The 21,536-nt window shown below is 41.6% G+C and overlaps 1 protein-coding gene across 2 annotated transcripts in view; it reads right to left on the reverse strand.

The window, feature by feature from the left end:
- ANTXR1 (ANTXR cell adhesion molecule 1) overlaps positions 1 to 19,395 on the reverse strand; it is a 113,928-nt gene extending 94,533 nt beyond the window's left edge. For both annotated transcript variants that reach the window (XR_012778711.1, XM_075523813.1), the window contains exons 1-7: positions 18,903 to 19,395; positions 9,633 to 9,704; positions 8,869 to 8,940; positions 6,218 to 6,299; positions 4,967 to 5,000; positions 2,955 to 3,034; positions 1,085 to 1,153 (exon numbers count right to left, since the gene is read on the reverse strand). Coding sequence is in view for 1 of the 2 variants with exons in the window: in XM_075523813.1 (XP_075379928.1) it covers positions 1,085 to 1,153; positions 2,955 to 3,034; positions 4,967 to 5,000; positions 6,218 to 6,299; positions 8,869 to 8,940; positions 9,633 to 9,704; positions 18,903 to 19,054 (561 nt within the window). In the remaining variant the exon portion in view is untranslated. The remainder of the gene's footprint in view (positions 1 to 1,084; positions 1,154 to 2,954; positions 3,035 to 4,966; positions 5,001 to 6,217; positions 6,300 to 8,868; positions 8,941 to 9,632; positions 9,705 to 18,902) is intronic.
- Between the last annotated feature and the right edge of the window lie 2,141 nt (positions 19,396 to 21,536).

The raw sequence follows: 21,536 nt of genomic DNA on the forward strand, positions 1-21,536 counted from the left end.
GAGGCTGCAGACTAGCCACACATTCCTCCCTAAACCCCACTGGCTCCACCTTTCCAGCTCATGTCACTCAGAACTCCCACTTCTCAAGCACAACACCAAACTGCCAACGTCCTGGTTTGTATCCAGAGAAATACTCCAGGCACCTTTCCTCTGCCTGCTCCGAGAAGGGTGGTAAAGCTGCTTACTGCTTGTTGGCCAAGACACAGCAGCCTCTGCAAACCAGGATGTTTATAGTTTCCTCAAGTCATTCCCCATAGTCCTCCTCCTAGTGCATTCTGGGGCTTCAGACACCGCCATCTAATTCCAGTTAATTTCTTCAGCACCTAAATGACTTCAAGTAGCAGCTGTCTTTGAGGTCTGCTACTTTAGATCTAGTCTCTTTGCCATTTTTATTCCCTCTTTGCTTTTTCTGTGACTTACTCTGGGTTACACTAGCCTCTGGTTTTGATTCAAAGGAGATTGTTCTAAACCAAGTTTGTTTTGACTCCTTTTTGAATGAGTGTTTGAAGCTTTGTTAGAAAGCTGAAAACCTGGAAAAGCTCTATTCAATAAGTATTTCAGCACTCCACTTAGGGGATGTACAAGTGTTTCACTCATGTTAGAAAAATATAATGTCAACTGTTACACTGGGTGTGAAATACTGTAAAACATTAGTGTCACTAATGAAGCTGTTTGCTTTTTACAGCAGAGTTTTCCTGTGAAAGAAAAGCTGGACTGAAACTGAAGTCTTACATGGCACCTCATTGGTGGCGGGGGGGAGAAGAAGTCCCCACTACCTCCTCCTGCCTACAGCTCAAGCCAGACTGATTTGCTATTCTTTGTGTGTCTTCTCCTCTGCTTTTCTCCACCATTAGCAAGAGTCATTGTGGCATGCAGACAGAGGGACAGTTCTCCACATATAGAGATTAAGACAGAAAGGGGCTTAAACCCAAACACCCAGACCAAGACACTTCAGACTGTCAGTCAACAGAAGGAGAGGAAGACCACTTGAGAAGTCTTGAGAAAGTGATTCAGGAGCATGTGCCTGTGTTCAACATGCACCTTTGCCAAGTACCACAGTAAACACAACGAGTGCCTCATTTACCTGGGTCTCATTGAAGTCTTTCACGCCAACACAATATACTGTTGCTCCCAGGTCACGTGACCGATTAGCCTGGAACAAGGAAAGGTAGGATGACATGGATGCAAATGTGATGGCATTTAGGTTTCTGAAAGGTCTTAATCATAAATTTAGTCTTTCTCTGTAAAATGAGCAATGGGGGACTTGTCAAAAGAGAGCTTTAAAAGCTTTCCTACCTGATTCTGTAGAAACAGGTTTCATCTGCTACCAGAGTAGCTATTTGTTTAGTAAAGCAAAACCCAAGGTATTTGGTAGGGGGTTTTATACCTAATTAGCTCACCTTCCTAGCTTCTCCAACTTCCTAACATTTGTCTGTCCAACAGATGTAAGACAGACTAAATCCATTTTCTTTTCATCATTTAGGACATATCCCAGTATAACAGTAACCTAAAATGGTTTGGTATTTTTTATTTCAGACATCTGTTCCTGGACTCACAATACCCATAGGTGAAGAAGCATTTCATTCCATTTGCTACAAAACTGTTTCTCTCCCACTGTTTACACAGCATCTCAAAGTAATAAAGGGAGAACATCCACAGGTTTCATTTTTCCAGGCTATTTCACTGACATGCAGATGAAGGTGCATTTACTATTCAAAAAGCAACTGTTCTAAATGCTCTTGTCTGCCTAAGTATGAATTAAGTCATTTAATCATATTTCATTAGATCAGGAACACCTGACTGAAAACCCATTCCCGGAAAAGACGGCAGCAAGTCAGATTATATCAGAAGGCTGTAGTAGTTCAAATTGTTAGATAGCAAAGTGCTTTACAAGAAAAGTATCATTTCAGTTTTACACCGAGAAACTTAAACCCAAACAACTGAAGCAACTCACAGTGTAAGAGCCGAGGTCAGGATCTCTGTTCTACTAGCTCACTAACTGTTCCTCCCCAAACCAACCCAAATATAACACTTCTGACCTCTTAACTTGTTCATTCACCTCTAAAAACAAACTTGTTTTTCCTGTAGATTTTTTATTTTGGAAGGGAAGAAGAGGAGATGAACAGCAAGGATGGGAATCTAGATTCATGACATTTGTTTGTGCTGTAGCAATATTGGTTTTATTCTACAAAACCATTCTTTTTGTTGTTATTGGATTTAAAGCTGCACTTTGGACAGATTGAGAGGAAAAATCCTGTCCAGAGCAAATTCATGTAACAATACCATCTTCCAAATTTAGGTCATCTTAATTTGTTTGACTGAAAAGTGAAAATTGGTTCATCTCTTCAGAGATGACTATCAAAAGGACATCAGTAGGAACATTATACAGCAAAGCTTTCAAGTGCTCAACCTACTGTTTATCTAATATTTTGCATAGTATGCTAATTTAATGAGGATGTTGAGAATACATGCTTGAATCTTGGAAATATTTGTGAAAATTTTTGATTTGATCATCTGAAAGGATTTCTGGTGTGACAGAAGATTATAGGAACAACAGTCACCCTCTTTCTGTGGTTTTTACTTTTTGTGAAAGAAGAAAAGTCAAAGTGAGAAGGTGCAGGTATTGCCCAGAACAACCCAGTAAATACTGAAACTTTTCAGCTGTAAACTATTCCTTCCTCCAGTTTTGGTTTTGGGGTTTTTTTGGTTGTTTTTTTTTTTTTTTTTTTTTTTTAACTGGAAGTTTAAACCCCCCTCCTTTCCCATGAACAGTCTCAGTTTTGATGAGTCAGAAGCATTGCTGCTGTTAATGTTTATCCTTAAAATTCATGGCTAAAGAGCACCAAGATGAAGTTTTGTCACTAGGGAAAAAGGTTTTCCCTGTCTTTTGCCTTCAAAGCAGCAAGCCCAGACATTTCACTGTCTCCCTCGCTAAAAATGTGTAAGACACTTACCTCCCTCTCAGAGTAGAAAAATAGGTCTTCATGGAGTTCTCCATCTGTCAATGCAATGATGACACTTGCAGTTCTGTAACCTAAATACACAAACTTCTTTAGTCCCTTGTTTGAGTCGTATTTGTTAAGCTAGCCTAGAAAACATCCTGCTAGCGACCTGTTAGCACACAAAGGACCAGAAACAGTGGACATCAAGCCCATGTCCTTACCTCCCTTCAGCCAACCAGTTCTCAGAAGACATGAATTTCTGCACACTTTTTCCACTCAAGCACCTGCCTTCAATACCACTTTTATACCACACTCCTTTGATGTACCAATGATTTTTAATTGACAGCCCCTTATAAGTATTTCAGACCAGTAGATTAAACTACAGCCATCAAAAACACAAAGTGTTTCTAGTTCTTTCCTGATTTTATTAATGCTGTCAATTCAAGAAATCCAGAGATTTTTTTCAGCTTGTGATAAAATGCTCAGTTGGGATTTAAACAGATGTGGTAAGAAAATGGCCTAAAATCTTCAACCTTCCTATGCAACATATTTCAGCAACATAGTTAAACCTTGTGGTCTTCCCCTTGTATTGATTATAGCTTGGGTTTTACAAGTTTGTATTAGTTTTCAGGAGTGGCCAAATAGAATAATTCATATTTCTGACAATAGACTTGCTACAGATATGAAGGAGCTCTGTAGGTACACCTTGCACAAACACTGTTGGAAAGATAAAGGCTAAATACGTCAAGGCACGTAAATTATCAACCTTTACATTTCTTCAACAGTCTAGGGCATTTTTCTGCCTTTACAAGTAGCTGTGTCTTTAACAAGCTGTTGCTGAAGAGACAAAAATCCAAACAAGCAACTTCTTCAATTACTGCAGAACAGAGATCTGACACCTAAATTTCTTGGTGCCACTTAGAAATCCTCAATTTTAAATAATGTGGTAATGATGTAATGAGAAAGTCGAGCGCTTGACAAACAATAAGCAACATGCAGGGTCATTCCTGTTGCAGATGCCTAACTCAAGTGCCTAGGCTCTTTCTGTAGGAAATGGAGAAAAGCGAGCACTTCTTGTACAAACTTAGGAGCCCAAGTGACCTCTAGAGATGCCTTTCTCCCTCCATCGACTACTGCAGGAGCCTTAGGACCTACTGCAGGTGGTATAAACACTCCTTTAGTGGAGCAAGGATAAACACACAGAGCCAACAAAGACAAAATACACGGGCCAACATTCAGACTTGAGGACCCAGTTGTCCACTGCTTCTTGCATATGACGGCCATCTGTTTACATGTAGTATGTAAAAGCATGTAAAACATGTAACAGCATTATCAATCTCAAATCGCAATGTTCTAGCTATCTATTCCATTCTGCTGCAGTCGTATTTTACAGCTGAGTCCCAAAGATGTGCGGGCTTAGTCACCGCTTCATTTTATTCATGAGTGGCCCTGCAAAACCATTAGGACTGGCTTTGTACTCAAACAGCTGGTCACCTATCTTTTGATTTCCAAGAAGCAATGTTTATATTTCTACTTCAGGTTTGCAGTGCAGAAAGTTTTTATGTTAATTACAAGGAAGGAAAGGACAAACATTTTTACAATAGTCTGCACTTACTACTGGATTTAATAATTGCTTATTGAAAAAAACCTTTTACCTAACAGCATCTCCACAGATTCATGTTTCAGAAGGAAGAAGAAATGGTTACCTGAGTCCTCAAGCAAAAAGAACAAGATAAGGTACCAGACAGTTTTCATAAGAGCAGGCATCTTCACTCAGCCTGGTGTCTCACTTTTGGCCTGAAACACATTCATTCCAGCTCTGGAGCATTAAAGCTCCACCTGTTCTTTTTCCTTTTCAGGAACAGCTACCCTGAATAGCATTGCATGCCTGTAAGAGTAGGAGCCACCCCCCACCTTTCCTGCAGTGAAGGTGCATTTCAAATCTATTGAAATTATCAGTCAAAAAGAAAGAGGAGGAAAAAAAAAAAACCCCAAACATTCAATGGATCAAGAAAGTCTCTCACCGTGAACATTTTCATAGTAAATCTGTTCACTTGCCTGAAATTAAATCAGAAGATTATTAGCAACAAATTAATAATAATACTTTGTGGGCATCTACACATGCACCAGAAAGAAAGAGAAGATGGCAGGGAGTTTGTCATGTTTGTAGTCTACACATAACCTCTGCTTTCAGAGATAACTGCTTCACAGAACAAGTTTCTTGTCTATGGTTTTTATCACATTACTTCAAGGCCTTACCTAAAGCATAACTCAGTCAAACCAACCCTAAGGCCTTTGGCCAACAATAAAGTAGTCTCTCTCTATTCTGCTATCGGAAAATCCCATTCACCTTCCTCCTTCAGAATACATCCTAGGTCCATTGATAAATATTCCCCAGCACCTCTAGGTCAGCTACTCCAATTGCAAACAAACCAACTTCAGCGCAATATTCTTATGCTTCTGTCTCCCACTTTGGTCTATGCAGAAGCATATTCTGCAAGGTAGAAAGGCAAACGCTTCAGTGTGCATCAATTCAAAATTAAAAAGTAGACCACCCTGAACATATTTGGCTTATTAATTTCATTTCTGTTCTGAATTTAAATTTGTTTTTTTGGACTTCTCCTGCAAAGTCACCAAACTCTGGGATTTGGTTTTGGACTCCTAGTTAAGAGCCAGCATTGCTGTCAGGCTACCTGAATTTTTGTTGGGTGTTCACATGCATTTTCAATAGGCAGACAGTTCCACAATCCTCCCAAATGCACATGTAGTACAGAAGTGGGAGGGGCTTCAGGAGTTCAGGTTTAGAGAAACTCCTGAGCTTGTAAAATACACAGAAGGAGAATATCAGAGCAGGCAATAACTTCTGCGCAGCATTATTTGTCCACCGGTGAGAACAGGCTACAGTCATGGCCTCTGCCCCCACCCAACTCTAACAAGCCTACTGGAGCACCCATGCAGGGCTTGAGATAGCTTTCCACCCTTCATGGACATGGTTCCAAGTGGGATTGCAATGCCAAAGCCTTCTGCCTTGTCCTAAACTGAAAAGGCAGCTCCCACCATAAAAGCTGAAGGCTAAAAGAAAGATAAGTATTACAGTTTGCAGCTCCCTTGTACCAGCTCCAACACTGAATGTGTACACTGAAGTATACCTATCACATACAAGGGAAATAGCCCCACTTACCTATCAGAGAATTATTAGCCAAGTTCCTTTGTTTAACACTTCCTGAGGAGCACCCAGACACAGTTTAGAGGCACTATAGCATGCATCTAGTTACCCTTTCAAATCCTTCATGCATGTATGTGTCACCTCCCGGAAGGACTTTCTGCAGCTCTTCTAGTCCCTGGCGTATCTGTTCCCTGAAATGAATGCAGATATGTTGTTAGATCCAACATCAAATTTATCAGGAGTTGATACCCAGGTGAAGACATGCATGGCAGAACCAGATACAGAGAGGGGAAGAAAGAGTTAACCCAATGTTTATACAGGCTAAGGTAACGCTGGGTAGATACCTTTCTAAGGATGTGGAAAATAGAGCAGATGTGCTCCCAGTGTTCCCACAGCCTGGGGAAAGCACCACAACAGCAGCATCTCCTAAGTCAATAGCCATACATTTCTTTCTAAAGAAATATTCCCTGTGTAACCCTGGTCAAACTTCTGATGCAGAAGCAGAGCAGCTGACTTGCACCTGGCTCACTTGCCTCACTTATGCTTGCTGACTTGACTATGCAAATATAATCAAACAGCCACAACAAATGGCCCAATCTCAAACCGTCCTGGCAACTCCAGTTTATTTGGACATTACACCTTCAGTTCCTGTTCAAACTGACTTGAAGATTAAAGCCTTTTCCAGTACCTCATTACTATTCAGGGTATCTGTTTTAATTTTATTTAGAAATCCCAGGCTCAGTGACAGATCAACTGCAGGCTAAATAGGGTGGGCACCCATTTGTTGTTCCACTGAGTTGCAGGCACCAAATTCTGGAAGCCAAGTAAAGGCCAGAAGTCTTTAATACCAAGATAAAACCCTGCAATGTGTGGGGTGTATCTCTGAGCAAACTACACGATCTTCATGGGAAACAGATTAAGTCACTGCACGCAGGACCACACTGACATTGCAAGGCCAAATGCCAGTAGTCCGTTTCGTCCCTGCATTTTTTAACTACTTCAGAAAATACGGTTTGTGTGATCACATACTCTAGCTCACAGTTGTGAGGCTGATTGCAGCAGCACATTAACATTATCCAGTGTGCAGAGCAGTAACTCCCACAGGCAGAAAAGAGTGTCTGCTTCTGCAATAGGTTGCATTATCAAACTTTCAAGAACTTATTCTGTACCTGCGATATCCCAAACTAGTTAGACACTGAGCAGTATATCACAGGTGGGCTAGGGGCAGATATTTCCTCCATTCAGCTACCCGTGCACATACCAAGACAAGCTGAATATAAAAATGACAAGCATTTCCTGTGATCAGAACTATTTTTCAATCGTGAACACTTGAAATTCTAAGATACACAGCAAAGGTCTTTAAAATACGTCAATCCAGTCCCATTAGATGCACAGAGTTTTTCCAAAAGGGATGCTAAGCACCCTCAGTCTTCATGTTCAGATGCTGATATACCACATGGAGGCATGGACAAGGTAGAAGAGGTTTTTCCACTACTCCAGCTTCCCTAGTAAGAAAGGCCAGTGTTAACTAAAGGACCAGCATGAAGCCCACACCTTGTTTGTCAGTCCTCCAATAAAAGCCAGCAGCTCTCTAGTCAGCTGGCTTTTAGACTAATACCATATCAATATCCTGTTCCCAGTCAACATTTCTAGGACAGCTGGATAAATATGAAATACAATTCCACATGGGAAACACTTACGTCTCTACGCTTAGAGCCTTAACAGACTAGAGATCTTTGCAATGGGGTGTGCTCACAGGGTGGGAGACAGAAAGAGGCAGGGAACAGGTTTTCCTCTAGCACCAAGTTAGACATGGTTCATTCTCTTTATGCTCATTGTTGCAGTAAGTGGCAAGAGATGCTTAGGCTGGCTGGGTTTAACGACATTTTTCAAGGTTGGTATGTATGTGGACTGCTCTTTAGGAAAGCGGCCAGTTTCCTATTCATTCCTCTATAGTAGCTGCTCTGGTATGCAACTTCATAGACATCCAATATGTAAAACACATGCTGACTTATACAGTCTTCACATGTGTTACATATATTTTTGCTCCACGTGGCAATGAAGTTAACAGAGGAAGCGAGAGTGATTAAAAGGACCTCATCCAGCTCTCCTTGAAGGCAGAGAAAAAAAAAAATCCATCCCATAGAATTTACTGGGATTAACCTGGGGATCTACAAGAGGATGACAGGAACATGCTTCAGAAACATGGCAATCAAACTGTCATTGCCAAAAAATATACACCCTTGCAATCCATCCTAAACACTGTTTGCCTATAACATACCTTCAGACCTCCTAAGAAATTGTGTTCACCTCTACCTCAAGAGTATGGGTATCAATATCATATCACCTATGGCTTTCAAGTTCCTTCTTATGGGGAGGGATTTTCACCTATTCATTTGCAGAAACAGCTCCGTAAGGATGTTTCAAAGGCAACAAGGCTCTTGTTCTCTGACCGAAGCCTGAAAATCTGTGGAAGGCAGACTCCCTCAATTAAAGCAGTTTGAGTTAAAACACTAATTGCTGATGGAAAGACATTTAGAAGTTCAAATTAAGAAGGCAACCTCTGCCTTAGGAGGCCTTAATACATTCTAGCAGAATGAGTGTCCTATGTGAAAATGGGCAGGCGATTCAAACAATTAAATTGAGAAGCACAAAAGTGTCACAACACTGCTCACAGTGGACTAGAAATCATTGAGCAAGGAAGGTGAAGGAAGCTACAAGGACACAAAAGCTGCTGTGCACCTTTAAATCTCTTCTTACCTGTCTTCTGTTAACCTCATTAGAATCGTCCCTCTAGTTGAAAAAACGATGAAGGACATCCTCAGCTGAGGGCTGGAGAAGGAGAGAAAAAAAGTAAATTATTTTGGTGTTCCAGACCAGAGCTTACTGTATGTGTAACACCAAACACACAGGGCACTCTGATTGCTATCTGGATTATAACTCAACAGGATGAAAGACAGGACTGAGCAGCAAAAGGTGCTTTGCCCTGGGCCTTCCTAGTCAAGGCAAACCATGAGGAATCACTTGCATTGTGACCTTAGGATTGCTAAAGCAAGAAAGGCTTAAGTTCGTCCTGGTATCACCACAGAGACGAAGGAAGGCTAATTATGTTTATCATACCACATTCCACTCACTGGCCTGGGAGATTTTTCATCCAGTCTCAAGTGCCTGAATTCTACAGCCTCAGGCCTCTCCCTGCAGACCCAAACTTCTGTACCTCAGGCAGTAGCCAGCCATCTCAGAAATAAGAGGATTCCTTCCCCACAAAAATATGATTTGATCCATGGAAGTCAGGCAGGAAAAAAGGGAACAATTAGCTTATCTACCCCTATTTCCTGCATGACAGAAACTTGGGGAAAAGCAGTCAACGGGATGATCTGAGAAAAGCATTAAGAACTCTCTCTCCACCAGGGCCCCTGGTGGAAAGCAGCATGTGCTACTCGACTGCGACCGAGAGCACGTCTCCCAGCCGCGGGCACACACACACCTCCTCATTTGGTTATCTGCAAAGCAGCACTTCTTACCTTATGAACTTGCGGGCCAAGTGTTCCACAAAATGATATATTTCATTCCAATGGTGCAGGACACTTCCTGATCTAGGGAAACAATTATTACAGGAGATATTCATTTAATTGCTGCTATTGTAGTTCTCCCAGGCTAATGTTTTGTTACACACTGCTCAGCTAGTCATTTGTTTTTATTTTAACACTCACTGTCCATATTCTTCCTTTAAAGAGATATTAAACTGTAAATGACATTTCCTACTTAACTTTGAAAAGCAAGAATAATTTACACTCCATGCAAGTGTTTGAGGCTACGCTTGGCAATAATGTATGGCAGTTATGCTAGACCTTTAGCACAGCCTTAAACAAATAAACCCTGTGTGAGTGAAGACCTGTCTCTCTGCACAGTATTTTAGATTAATTCCACCAACTCACTTGCCATAACGTTATGCAGAGCTTTTAGCTCAAGTGTATTTTGAGAATAAAATGCAGTTGGAGGAACAGATTATTAAACTTCTCTAGCATTTCCATTGTGCTTAGGACTATGAAAAGTAAAACACCTTAGGTCCACAACTCGACTGTTCTGGCCAATTCTTTCACACCTCAGTTGAAGGCAAAACAAACTAATTTTGCTCCTCTGGAAAATAAACCATGGACTACAATGGGATTGCATTATTCTTCTTTATGTTGTAAGAACCAGGAAAAAATTAGGTTAATCAGAATCTTTCAGCACTAAATGCCCCTTCTGGCATAAACACTTTTATGAACACTGGAATATTAACATTGGAAAAAAATTCCTTCCTAAAGTTGGAAAATAAATGTGTCATCGCTTACTTAATTCATTGACTACAATTAAAAATATTTATAGGGGAAACAACCATTCCAGCTTTAATAGAAAATTCATCGATCTGCAGCCTGAGGAAGAAAACATGAACATTTGAGAAGATGTTTTTTCACTTCACAGAAAGAAAAGGTGTCTGTCCTGACTCTGTTCTACCTTAGATCTGAGAATACAAATGAATAGCCATGAATAGATTCACCCAAGTACTGCACACCTGGTACAGCCAACCCCAGCCTGGCTGCAAATAGCATTACTTCACTTCCTAGCAGCACAGCAAGCATGCAAACCACATTGTGCAGGTCATACAAATTTCCTTCCCTATTCTCCCCACACCTGGTTTTCATTTACAGCCATTCAGTAAAAACTTTGGCCTTACTCACTTGCTCCATGATACCTTAAGCTATTCTTTCTCTATATGACCCCAATATGTCCAAAGGCAACCTTAGATGACATGCCATGAGGACCCTTGCACAGGCACAAGAGCACATGGTCCATCTGGAAAGACAGTGAATGCTCTGGCTCTTGTTGCACAAAGGACCTGACACCAAATGCACCTCTTTAAAGATAACCTTACAGGCACCCCCATTTTGTCCATGATTGTAAGGGAGAGATTGCAGAGGAGACTTGATCATAAGCAAGTGTAACAGTGCTAGATTACTTCTTGGCTCTCTTTCCTTTCCTCAGACCAGGACTTGAAATCATTCGCAAGTGTCTCGATAATCTAATTAAACCACACAGACAGTGGGAAAATTGGGGTCTTATAACAGGTGCAAGGAGAGGTGCATCAGGACTTGCTCTCAAATGCAAAACTTAACCCCCGCTCCATCCAAACTGCAAACTGATAGAAGAGAGACACAGAAAGCTCAACCCCAGGTGCAAATTCCTCTCAGATGTATGGGATGAGACCTTGATAACCTGAGACCTTGATATGACAGGCACTCCAGTCCCATCAAAGTCAAAGAGCCCAAATAATTTCTGAGAACTGGCCTGGAAAATAAGTATTTATTGTCTTTATATGGTGAGGCATAAAAGAAACATTTGACTTTATAGCAATGGTTACATCAGTCTCCAGAAGACACATGAAGCCACATTGTTAACCATAAAACAATTACTACCTCCTCCTTCAGCGAAACGTATGTTGCTTTAGACCATATACCCACCTCTCAATAAAAGTACACCCCATCAAAGTTTTGCATGTCTTCTGAACCATCTGGTAGCAGACATGTGAAGTTAGGACCCTCTCACAAGTATACCCCAACCAACCTTCTCCTAGCCATCGGACAAGACAACTATACTACACTTCATGTTAAGGGAAAATGCTCTCAGCCTCTGCCAACACAGAAGCTCTAGCTAGCCCCCACTTACAACAGGACACTGCCTGAGGAGCTGCATTAGCCTTTAAAAGCATGGTTATTTCTTCCCCTTCATTATAACCCTCTGAACAAAAGCTGATCATCACTTAAAATTACTATTGCAGCGAGGCAGCTGGGAATGAGATCCAGCCACAGAGCACATAAGGTATGTAGGTTGTCATCTAAAGCTCCTGTCATTTTCCATGGCTCTGAAAAGTCATGCATTTTTTTGAAAACAGCATTTGCCAGAATAAAGGTTAAAAACCAATAGCTCAGTTCAACGATGTGCCAGTCAACAGCAGACCCTGTTTAAGTGTTTGCCTTTGCAACTGTTGTTCTGCTGGTCTTAAATTGTTTGAGCAGATTTTTCAGGTAAGCAGTGCTTTTTAATTCTTCACACAAGTATGGCTTCAGCTTCTGCTGCACCTCTTCCCCTTCATCATCCTCGCTCTGTTCTCCCACTAACAGTCCCACCTTTATGCCCTCTGGAACAAAACTCCAAGCATCCAAGCTCTTTTTCCGTGAAACCTTCCCATACATCTATTAACACACAAGAGGAACAACTTGAACTTCAAGAACAGCAGAATGTTAAATGTCTATTCTAAGGAAACTTCTTACCATTGCTACAATCATAAAAACAAACCCACTCTATCCCACAAAAGGAGGACAGTTTCTGCTTTCAGTTCCAAAGGCACTGAAGTGGGGCAATTGGAATAGTCTACAATCCATTTATTCTTCATCTCTACCAGAGCAAGCTATAAAAGGGTCCCAAAACGAAGGCTCACACTTTTGCTGACCATACATCGTTCCTTCTAGCACAGCAAGTTTTCCATCTGTAGCTAGACAGCTTGCAGTCTGCTTGCAGTTAATATCTCTGTCTAGTGAAGCCCAGGTGTCAGTGACTACAAATGCCCAGGTCTGCATTTAGAGAAAAGTACTCCTCTAATACATGAAATACATCTTCTGAAACACACTTCAGACTTCTTACAGTCTTCACTTGGCATAAAATGGACAAAACCAATAGAACTAACCTTTTTGCAGTCACAGAAGTTTTACAAAACCAGCATTAGCTTAAAGCATTCACCTCCACAGCTTTCGGCTGTGTTATTTGGAAGCCTTGCAGTAAAAGACACTTGTCATTTGTAAAGCCTCTCATAAGGCAGGCCAGGAACTCTTTCTTAATAGGACAAGGATTTCTAAAGACTAACTGTAAGACAAATTTAAAATTGCTACCTCTTCATATTCCCAAAGAGAAACAAGATGATCAGCGAGCCAACACTTTGCAGCTGAGTGGTTGATGCTATAAACTTGCAATTTAAGAAAAGGCTCATCTTGAGGATGCCAAATTCTCCTGCTGGAGAAAAGCCCAATAAATGGAAATTAAGACTAAGTAAACCATCATGCCTTTAACAAGAGAATGATACATTCTGTGGTCAACTGTGCTGGAATTTTGTACATCTAAACTAAATCCAAGGGTGAGAGAGAATCAGTGATTCCAGACATGGAGAGCCACACTCTGGCTAAACCCTGCCCCCCAGCAGGTGCTTTTCTCCTGCTCACTGTGACAAGATGCACTGTAACCAAAGCTGCAGCAACTCAAACCTCCTGACAGTTTGACTTTCTCATACTTTTTAGACTCCTTATTTCCATTTCTGTCACTGCACCTTCTCAGAATACCCATGGCTTTATTTAATTCACAAACTAGAAGAAAACAGAATCAAGCCCACAAACTCTTATACAAAGACTTCACACCAGTTACATGCCCTGCAGCTGACAGAAGTATATAGACACACCTGATGCTGAGACTGATGTTGATCCAAATTCTCCTTAAACTTCCACAGTTTTGGACTAACTTCAAGAAGTCTCATAGCTGTCCGAGGTGGCATTGACCCAAGAAGTTTTGCAGCATCTTTTTATGGAGCTCGTTAAAAATAACACAAATGAGCCAAAAAGTGTCCTTTGTCTTTCCAAATACTTCAGGGGCAATTTTGAAAGCACTGTATAACACAAAGATGTTAGAGAGGTGATGCGATTCTTTGAGGAAACACCACTATCTTGTGCCACACTTCACACGAGACAGCTCACCAGGGATACTGTCAAGCATTTGAGATTACAGGGTCTATAGAGGTCCAGTTCAGAGCAGGATAAGCCTCTAAGCCCAAACACAGTCCAAGAACATTCTTCTCTTCCTGATTGGCAGGGGATATGTAAAAAAACAACTAGTAAGCAAGTAACCATGGACTGAATTTATATCAAGCAGTGGATAAAGCGCAGAGTGCTGCAGGCACACACTTAATCCTGGATGTAAGGCAGCCCCCACCCACCCCTTTTACCAAGGAATAGTTAACCTTAGATTCACCACTGGCTAAAAACATGTACACAGGTCTTGACGGGCAAGGATTTCACATACTAACTTCGTTGCAATTGCATGCCTACAGCATGCTTCGGAGTGAATTACATTCCTTCAGGCAACAAGCAAAAAGGCACAAGAATGCACGAATTCCTCCATGCTACCTTGCTAGCATCTCTCAACCCTCACACTAAAACAAAGAAAAACTATGCCTCCATATACTTGCAACCCTCTGCCATCCAAACGAAATGCATACATTGCTCTGGATTCAGGCCTGCGATTCCAGAAAAACATTCGAGGAATCACTGACTAGGTCAATGAAGATCAGAGATTATTTTGAATCTATTTCCACAGACACTCAATTTTACCATTACCTACTAAAGGCTTGCATTTCTTCACATTAGAGCAGCTAGAATATTATTCAGCTCTTTAAGGGTCCTGTGGTTAGCTCTGTTGGAGGGCTTCCGTTTCCCAGGGGAAGAGTCACCACTACTGGCAGCAGTTCATGTAGGTCAGTCTCCCTGCCTGGTCGTGCAGAGTGTCTGCCTGCTTTCCACACCACTGTGGCCCCTATATTCTTCTACATTCCAAGTGTAAATCTGGACTTAGTCCCGTTTAAGTCATGGTAACTACAGCTACTAAAGCTAGATTCAAAGAAACAACTATTAGCCTCTCTAGAACAGGAGTTTTGCTTCAATACAACTGGTTAAAAATAGATCAGCTGTCTGGCTGAATAACGAAGGGATCACAGGAAACAGCTTGGATTCCTTGCTTCATTTTGCCAAGGATCTTTTAGAGCCAAGTTTTCTTTCACACATGTACAGTTCCTTGCATGTTTTCCGCACATGGGTATAAAATGCCTACTATTTGCACACAGCAGGCAGGAGCGTAGGAAATAGCACCTTTGACATACAGAGGGTACAGCAAACAAGTACTGAGAAGACTTACTCATTGTTATTCCTTCCTCCCTACCTGCAAATAAATTAGTCTGGGAGCTGCCTCTACCTAATGTTCCAACTGTGCATGTGGGGGCTGTTTACATACGACAGCACTAGATACCACGTCAGTTAGGGAGTGGGTCATAGTCTTCATTAATTAGTCACATGGATGATATTTTTAGAATAACTGGACAACATCAGCAAAAACAAATGTTTGCTCTATGTTTATCAACATCTCACTGCTTCCTCATTTTTCCTTCTTAATGAAAGTCTTAATAATAACTTATCTCGCATCCAGGCTGTAAATTCTTTGGCACCATTTTCTGCCATATGTTTTGCTACCATTCAGCCTACGGGACCCTCAATCCATGAAACCCCTCAGCACCACAGTAACACAAAAGGACATGCCATCTAGGACCAGCTGTCCCAACAATTCTCCCCAGATAAGCGGGCCTCACCTTCCACAACACTGGGCTCATCTTGGTATGTCCTCCACTTTGAGATGCTCAGCGCCCTGCATGACTAGGTCCTGCATATAATCTAAATAGCAAACAGCACACAACTGTACTCTAGCATACAGCTTGAGTTGTAGTCCTCTCCACCTTTTTTTTCTTTTCTTTTTTTTGCAATCAAAGCACAAGAGAAATGGATTAATTCAGTCTTAATTCACATGAATACAATTCCTTCAGCGACCCTGCCATCAGGCAGCTCAGAACTTCAAGTTAGGTGTTTGTGTGTGTAACGCTATTTTTGTCCTTTTAAGTTTGCGGCATGTCAAGCAACGATTCTCAAGAGAGCTGGAAAACCTTAGTTTCCTCCAAAGTTGGAGCACTGCACCAACAACAGCATGACAACTTCAGTTTCACTTGGCAAGGAGCTTGCCCAACTCGAACCACAGTCCTCTGGGGTGTCTTTGCATCACTTTTGGAACATAACTCTGCTAGCCTGAGGTCCAATGGTCACAGCATGAGAGACCTTCTCTATTGCTACCTAAGCTGTGTGAGAACTCTTGGAAGTAAAGGACATGCAAGTGCATGCACAGAGATTAAGGATGCTATTGTAACCTAGCAAGCATATCTGGTATCACTCAAGCTTTTGTTCTGTTTGTGACATGTGCATCAAGGCGTAGCATAACAGGATTATTTCTGAATGGCTGAATACTGGATTTTCTTTTCCTTCATGACCATGAGAAATGGGAGATTTGCTTCAGGCCCTCTGAGCATGCCATCTGCAGGGAGACATGTCTCCAGCTGTCTGCAGATAGCCGGAGGAAACCTGGTTTCCCTTCAACAGTTCACACAGCAAGTTTGCAGGAGTCTAAGGAGAACGTTGCAGGGAGCTAGAGCATCACTTCATGAGAACAGCCTATAACATGTACCCTTTCCCCAGTGGGTTACACATTCACTTTGAAGGGCTTCTTGTGGCCAGAAGTATGCTTCAAAGCCAGCGCTGTGACAAGGACTATGTATAGTGCAGCAGCTGGAACATGTCCTACGAGCAGCACACAATACAGGGTGCTAAATGGACTTAAGCAGTCACTAAATCCAACCAGGCACTGAGGCAAAAGGGTCAGTAGAGGGCTCTAGCACTGGTGACTTCCAGGGCTGTGTTTATTGTTTTTATATTACTCCCTAGATCACAGAAAGTAGGTTGCTTAATATTTTAATGGCTTTCTTCCACCATTGAAATTAACATTTCAATGTTTCAGAACCTAAATCTCTTCTGCTTCAGTGTCCTTTATCACTTTTAATAACTTTTAAACATTTTTAGAGCTTTTTCAAAGAAAAGCAGTGAGCCCTGAATTATATATTATCACTTCATAGTTTGCCTGAATTATAGGCATTACCTCTCTGCGCATTCAGGACTTCAGCAGCATTTTTGAAAAAATTCTTTAAACAATTAGAAGGTAGAAAACCCAGACTAAATAAGACTCAAGTTTTTTAGAACTTCAGCTTAGCATCTGAGGAATGAAAGAAAGTTTCAAAGATAAAGGGTATGGGATGACCTACTCCACCAGAGTAAGCCTCCTCAAAGGCTAAACAATAGGGTCCACGGCATCTTGTATACACCATAACTCTCCTCCAAATTCCACTGGAGACCAAGACATTTTTACATCAGACCCTGATCATTTCTGCACCAGAAAAATCCCAGAAATAGGAATCCTGCAACTGTCAAAGCAGGATTTTTTGTTGAATACCTTGATACATACACTAAGGTAAGCCTGTCTACTTTAAAGTTTGTGCCAAGCTTCATATTTCCACCCAAATTCATAATCCCTTGAGCAAGCCTAGAAAGTCATGCCTTTTAGTAAGAGGACAGCACAGAACTTGAAATAAGTGGCTGTTAAAATCACATTAGCTCCGAGGTCTAAAACAGCACATCCATCAGGTTTGAGAAAACCTTCAATTCTGCTTCAACTTTTGGGGAAGTGCAGTTTGCAAAAGCTGCCTGCAGTACAAATCATGCTCTGTTGGTTTGTTGGGTGTTTTTTTTTTTTCATATGTAGTAATAAAAGTATTCCAACTAATAACTGAACAGCCAAAGCAACCAAATGCATTAGACAGGTAGATCTTTCCACTGAATAAAGAAAAAAAAAAAAAAAAAAAAATCTTTCCCCTGGAGCATTAGGACAACTGGCACATTAAAATATCCAGTGTCTCAGTCTTACATTTTACCCAGTATTTTGTAATAAAGTGTTATGTAATTCCAAGTCATTTATACTAATGGAATGTGGGAGCTACTGCAAAACACTCCAGAGGATCAGTCAGAAAGCTTCATCCGCGAGCACTTTTGGCAACTTGCAAATACTTTCCTGTCTCTGAAATTTATGGTTAATAATGTCAGTACCATGGCTCTGGCATGCATATTCTCTAGTATTTCCAAACCTTTGGTTCAAAATAACTATTCTTAGTCAAGAAAATGAGGAGAATCATTTTAGCTAGTACGCTTTTTGTACTTTTTTGTAAATTGTTGTATTGCTTCAATATGAAGCTTTCCAAAGCTCAGCACATATCTGTCTCACATTGCTCCATCTACAATCTCAAGGCCTGTGAAGAGGCAAACTTAACCAGTGCCAAAAAGACACTACCACAACTGGTGATGAAAAGAGTGAGGTAGGAAGTTATCTTCAGTATAAACAGTTAAGCAGTCAAAATATGCCTTTGATTAACAGGAAACAAAGAAAATGTGACTCAGCGTAGAGAAAATAAATCTCTCTTTAAATACGGCACTCTAGCCGTTTTCCATCACAATGGCCAAAATCAGACCCTTTCACAGGGAGCAGCCACCTCTCAGAGCCCGGTCTTTACCTGCAAGTTGCTGCTCTAGAACGTTCACAGCTAAGGAGCAAGCAGTCCAGAAGCAAACCTCCAGGCAGGCAAGATTTCCTCCCCGTTTTCTGCTACAGAATTAATGCCTGCAATAACAACTCTCCAACCTCTGTTTTCATGAGTGCTCAACCTTCACGGTTCATAGGAAAATCAGAGGTGACCCGGGTGCTGCCCTTCTCCCAACCACTCTTTTAAGATTCTACAGGGTGAAGTACACAACAAAGTTTCTATATCAGCCACAGCAAAATTTATAACGATTTGATTTACAGAGCACAATGGCATTATATACTAGACCTACCAAAGAAGTTACCACAACAAAAACAAAGCCAGAGTACTAAGGAGTTTCGCAGGTCCCTTGGGGACACAGTGACTTCTACAAAACCAAAACCCAAACAAAACCTCCTTGGTATCAGTATATGCCATTCCAGTTCATGCCTAGAGAAAGATTTCTTTGAAAAAGAAGAGAGTAGAACTGACTTACTTGTCTAGAATGAAATACAAATCAAATCCTCCGTAACAGGCAGGACCACCATTCTCTCTCTTTCCACCTTGTCCATCACAGGCTAGCATAAAAGTTGCTAGGAAGAGCCATTTGAAGCCAAATCTCAAGATGCTTTGCTTTGCAATGGCCATTATATCCAGAGAGGAGGAGAAAAAGAAATCTCTTCTTCCAAGGCTCCTTTATTTCACACGTTTCTCCACAAAAGCCATTCAATGACCTTTAAATGTATATATATATATATATATATATATTATTCCTTAAAACTCCACTTGCAATAGCTGTCCTCAGGAATTGCAAGGCTTTCCCCCTTGTTTCCCTTGCACTTCTGTTTCTTGGTTTCAGATTTCAAGATGCACAATACTGTATTTCACTTTTTTTTTTTAAAGGGACTTGACCCTCTGTCTCACTTGCAGCTCTCTGAAAGCAGCACCATTGTTTTGCAAGAGAAGGAGCAGCCTCTTAACAAATCTTGCTTTGTCACAGGCTTAAGAAAATACAGGGAGGGTTTGAGGTCCCCCCCCCCTTAATTATTATTGTTATTATTAAGGATGGTAAGTTTTATTTTTCCTTAGCAAAAAAAGCTCAGAGAATGCCACCTTGTGGCGAAAACTCAAGCTGACTGGACGCTCTGGTTTTAAGCATAATATTCGTGCACCAAGCATACTAAACACGTACCACAGCAGCTTTAGATACGAATGTAGAAGCAGTTTACTTCCAGCAGTCACAGAGCGCTGCGCAGAAACATCTTTGTTTCCCACGTAGGCAACATCTGAGTTTAAAGACCTTTAAAAACCTGCAGTAGCTTCACAAAAGTTAAAGTGACAAGCCATGCCAGGTTTCATCCCTTGTATTTTCCCAGTCTGGAGAAATATCAAGCAATATCTGTGCCTATGAAACAGACTTCCCTCTCTTACCATCCTTAGCAAACTCATTTCAGCCACTAGAGCCTAAACTCTTCTTCTTCCAAGAAAACTTGCTGGAAAATGTAACTTCAGCTACACTTGCATTTTCTATCTCCTTCCACAAACAGAACCACAAGCTCTAAAACCTGAGCAGGACAGCTCAAAAGCAAGAGCATTCCCCAGTCAGAACAGCCCCCTATATCAGCAAGAGCTAAACTAGAGATCCCAGGAGCAGGGGCTCCTGGCCTTCCCTCTCAAATCCTCTCGGGCTACAGCCACACACACATCTCTTCTCCCAGTACGAACTGCTGGTTAGCAGAGCAGCTTCAGGTGTTGCATCAAGCGTGGGGGGACCAGGTCAGGTTTCTGACAGGGGGTGTAAGTGCACTTGAGTCAGGCTTTTAAGCTGTTCTTCTTTGCTTAAAGAGTTACATTTGTCTTTAAAAAATTCTTAGCAAAAGCAAACAATCTGAGGAAAGACCAGGAAAAGCAGCAGAATAGGGAAAAGGACCAACAGCATGATAACAGCCTTTTGACAGAAGTAAGAAACATCTGGATTACAAATTACTCAGGCACCTTGCTGCATTGATGATTAAAACTTGGGGAGTGTTCTCCCTCCCACACCTGGCTGTGCTCAGCAAATACACCAGCTCCATCACCTCTACTGTGGGTAATACAGAGCCATGGGCAAATGGTACCTCCTCGGTCCTACTGCCAAATCCTGATCAGACCTGAAGGAAGTGGAGATCCCTTGGGAGTCAAACCTTCTCTAGGGCTGGACAGGAGCGGAACCAGGTGTTTTGTAGATGGGTATTTTGGGCTTCCATCCCCAAACTCAAGGGGAGTTGGGAGTGTGGGTGTGAGTCTTTCAATTTCTCTCTCAGTCTGAAAGGAGACTAGTAACACAGCTTGTTACTGCAGAGGCAAAAGATCTATGTCAGGGTATCAGGCTTTCTACAACAAGCAGAAACATGGCACAATGTCAGAAATGTGTATGAGAGCCTTTTGCTGAGGTAGCTGTGATGCTGCCCAAGCTGAGGCTTAGCACCCACACCAGCCCTGGGCGGACAAAATGTGAGGGCAGGTGGTCCTTTATGGGTAGGTGTGAAAAAGAGGTGGAGCCGCTGCCTGCTGGTATTCGTATCTGAGTGATCTGGTTGCTTAAATCCTGTGAGATGAGGCTGCTGGGAGATACCAAAGTGCAGAGCTATTGTTCCTGTAGGCAGTATAGGTATGTGTCCTAGTTTCAGCTGAGATAGAGTTAATTTTCTTTATAGTGGCTGGTATGGGGCTATGTTTTGGATTTGTGCTGAAAACAGTGTTGATAATACAGAGATGTTTTAGTTGTTGCTGCGCTGGTCAAGGACTTTTCAGCTTCCTGTGCTCTGCCAGGTGCAGAAGAAGCTGGGAGGGGCCATAGCCAGGAGAGTTGATCCAAACTGACCAAAGGGATATTCCATACTATATGGTGTCATGCTCAGTGTATAAATCTGGGGAAGAAGAAGGAAGGGGGGACATTTGGAGTGATGGTGTTTGTCTTCCCAAGTCACCGTTAGGCGTGATGGAGCCCTGCTTTCCTGGAGATGGCTGAACACCTGCCTGCCCATGGGAAGGAGCGAATGAATTCCTTATTTTGCTTTGCTTGTGTGTGTGGCTTTTGCTTTCCCTATTAAACTGTCTTTATCTCAACCCTTGAGTTTTCTTACTTTTG

The sequence above is a fragment of the Mycteria americana genome, chromosome 23 (genome assembly GCF_035582795.1).
Source record: "Mycteria americana isolate JAX WOST 10 ecotype Jacksonville Zoo and Gardens chromosome 23, USCA_MyAme_1.0, whole genome shotgun sequence".
In the NCBI taxonomy this organism is placed as follows: Eukaryota; Metazoa; Chordata; class Aves; order Ciconiiformes; family Ciconiidae; genus Mycteria; species Mycteria americana.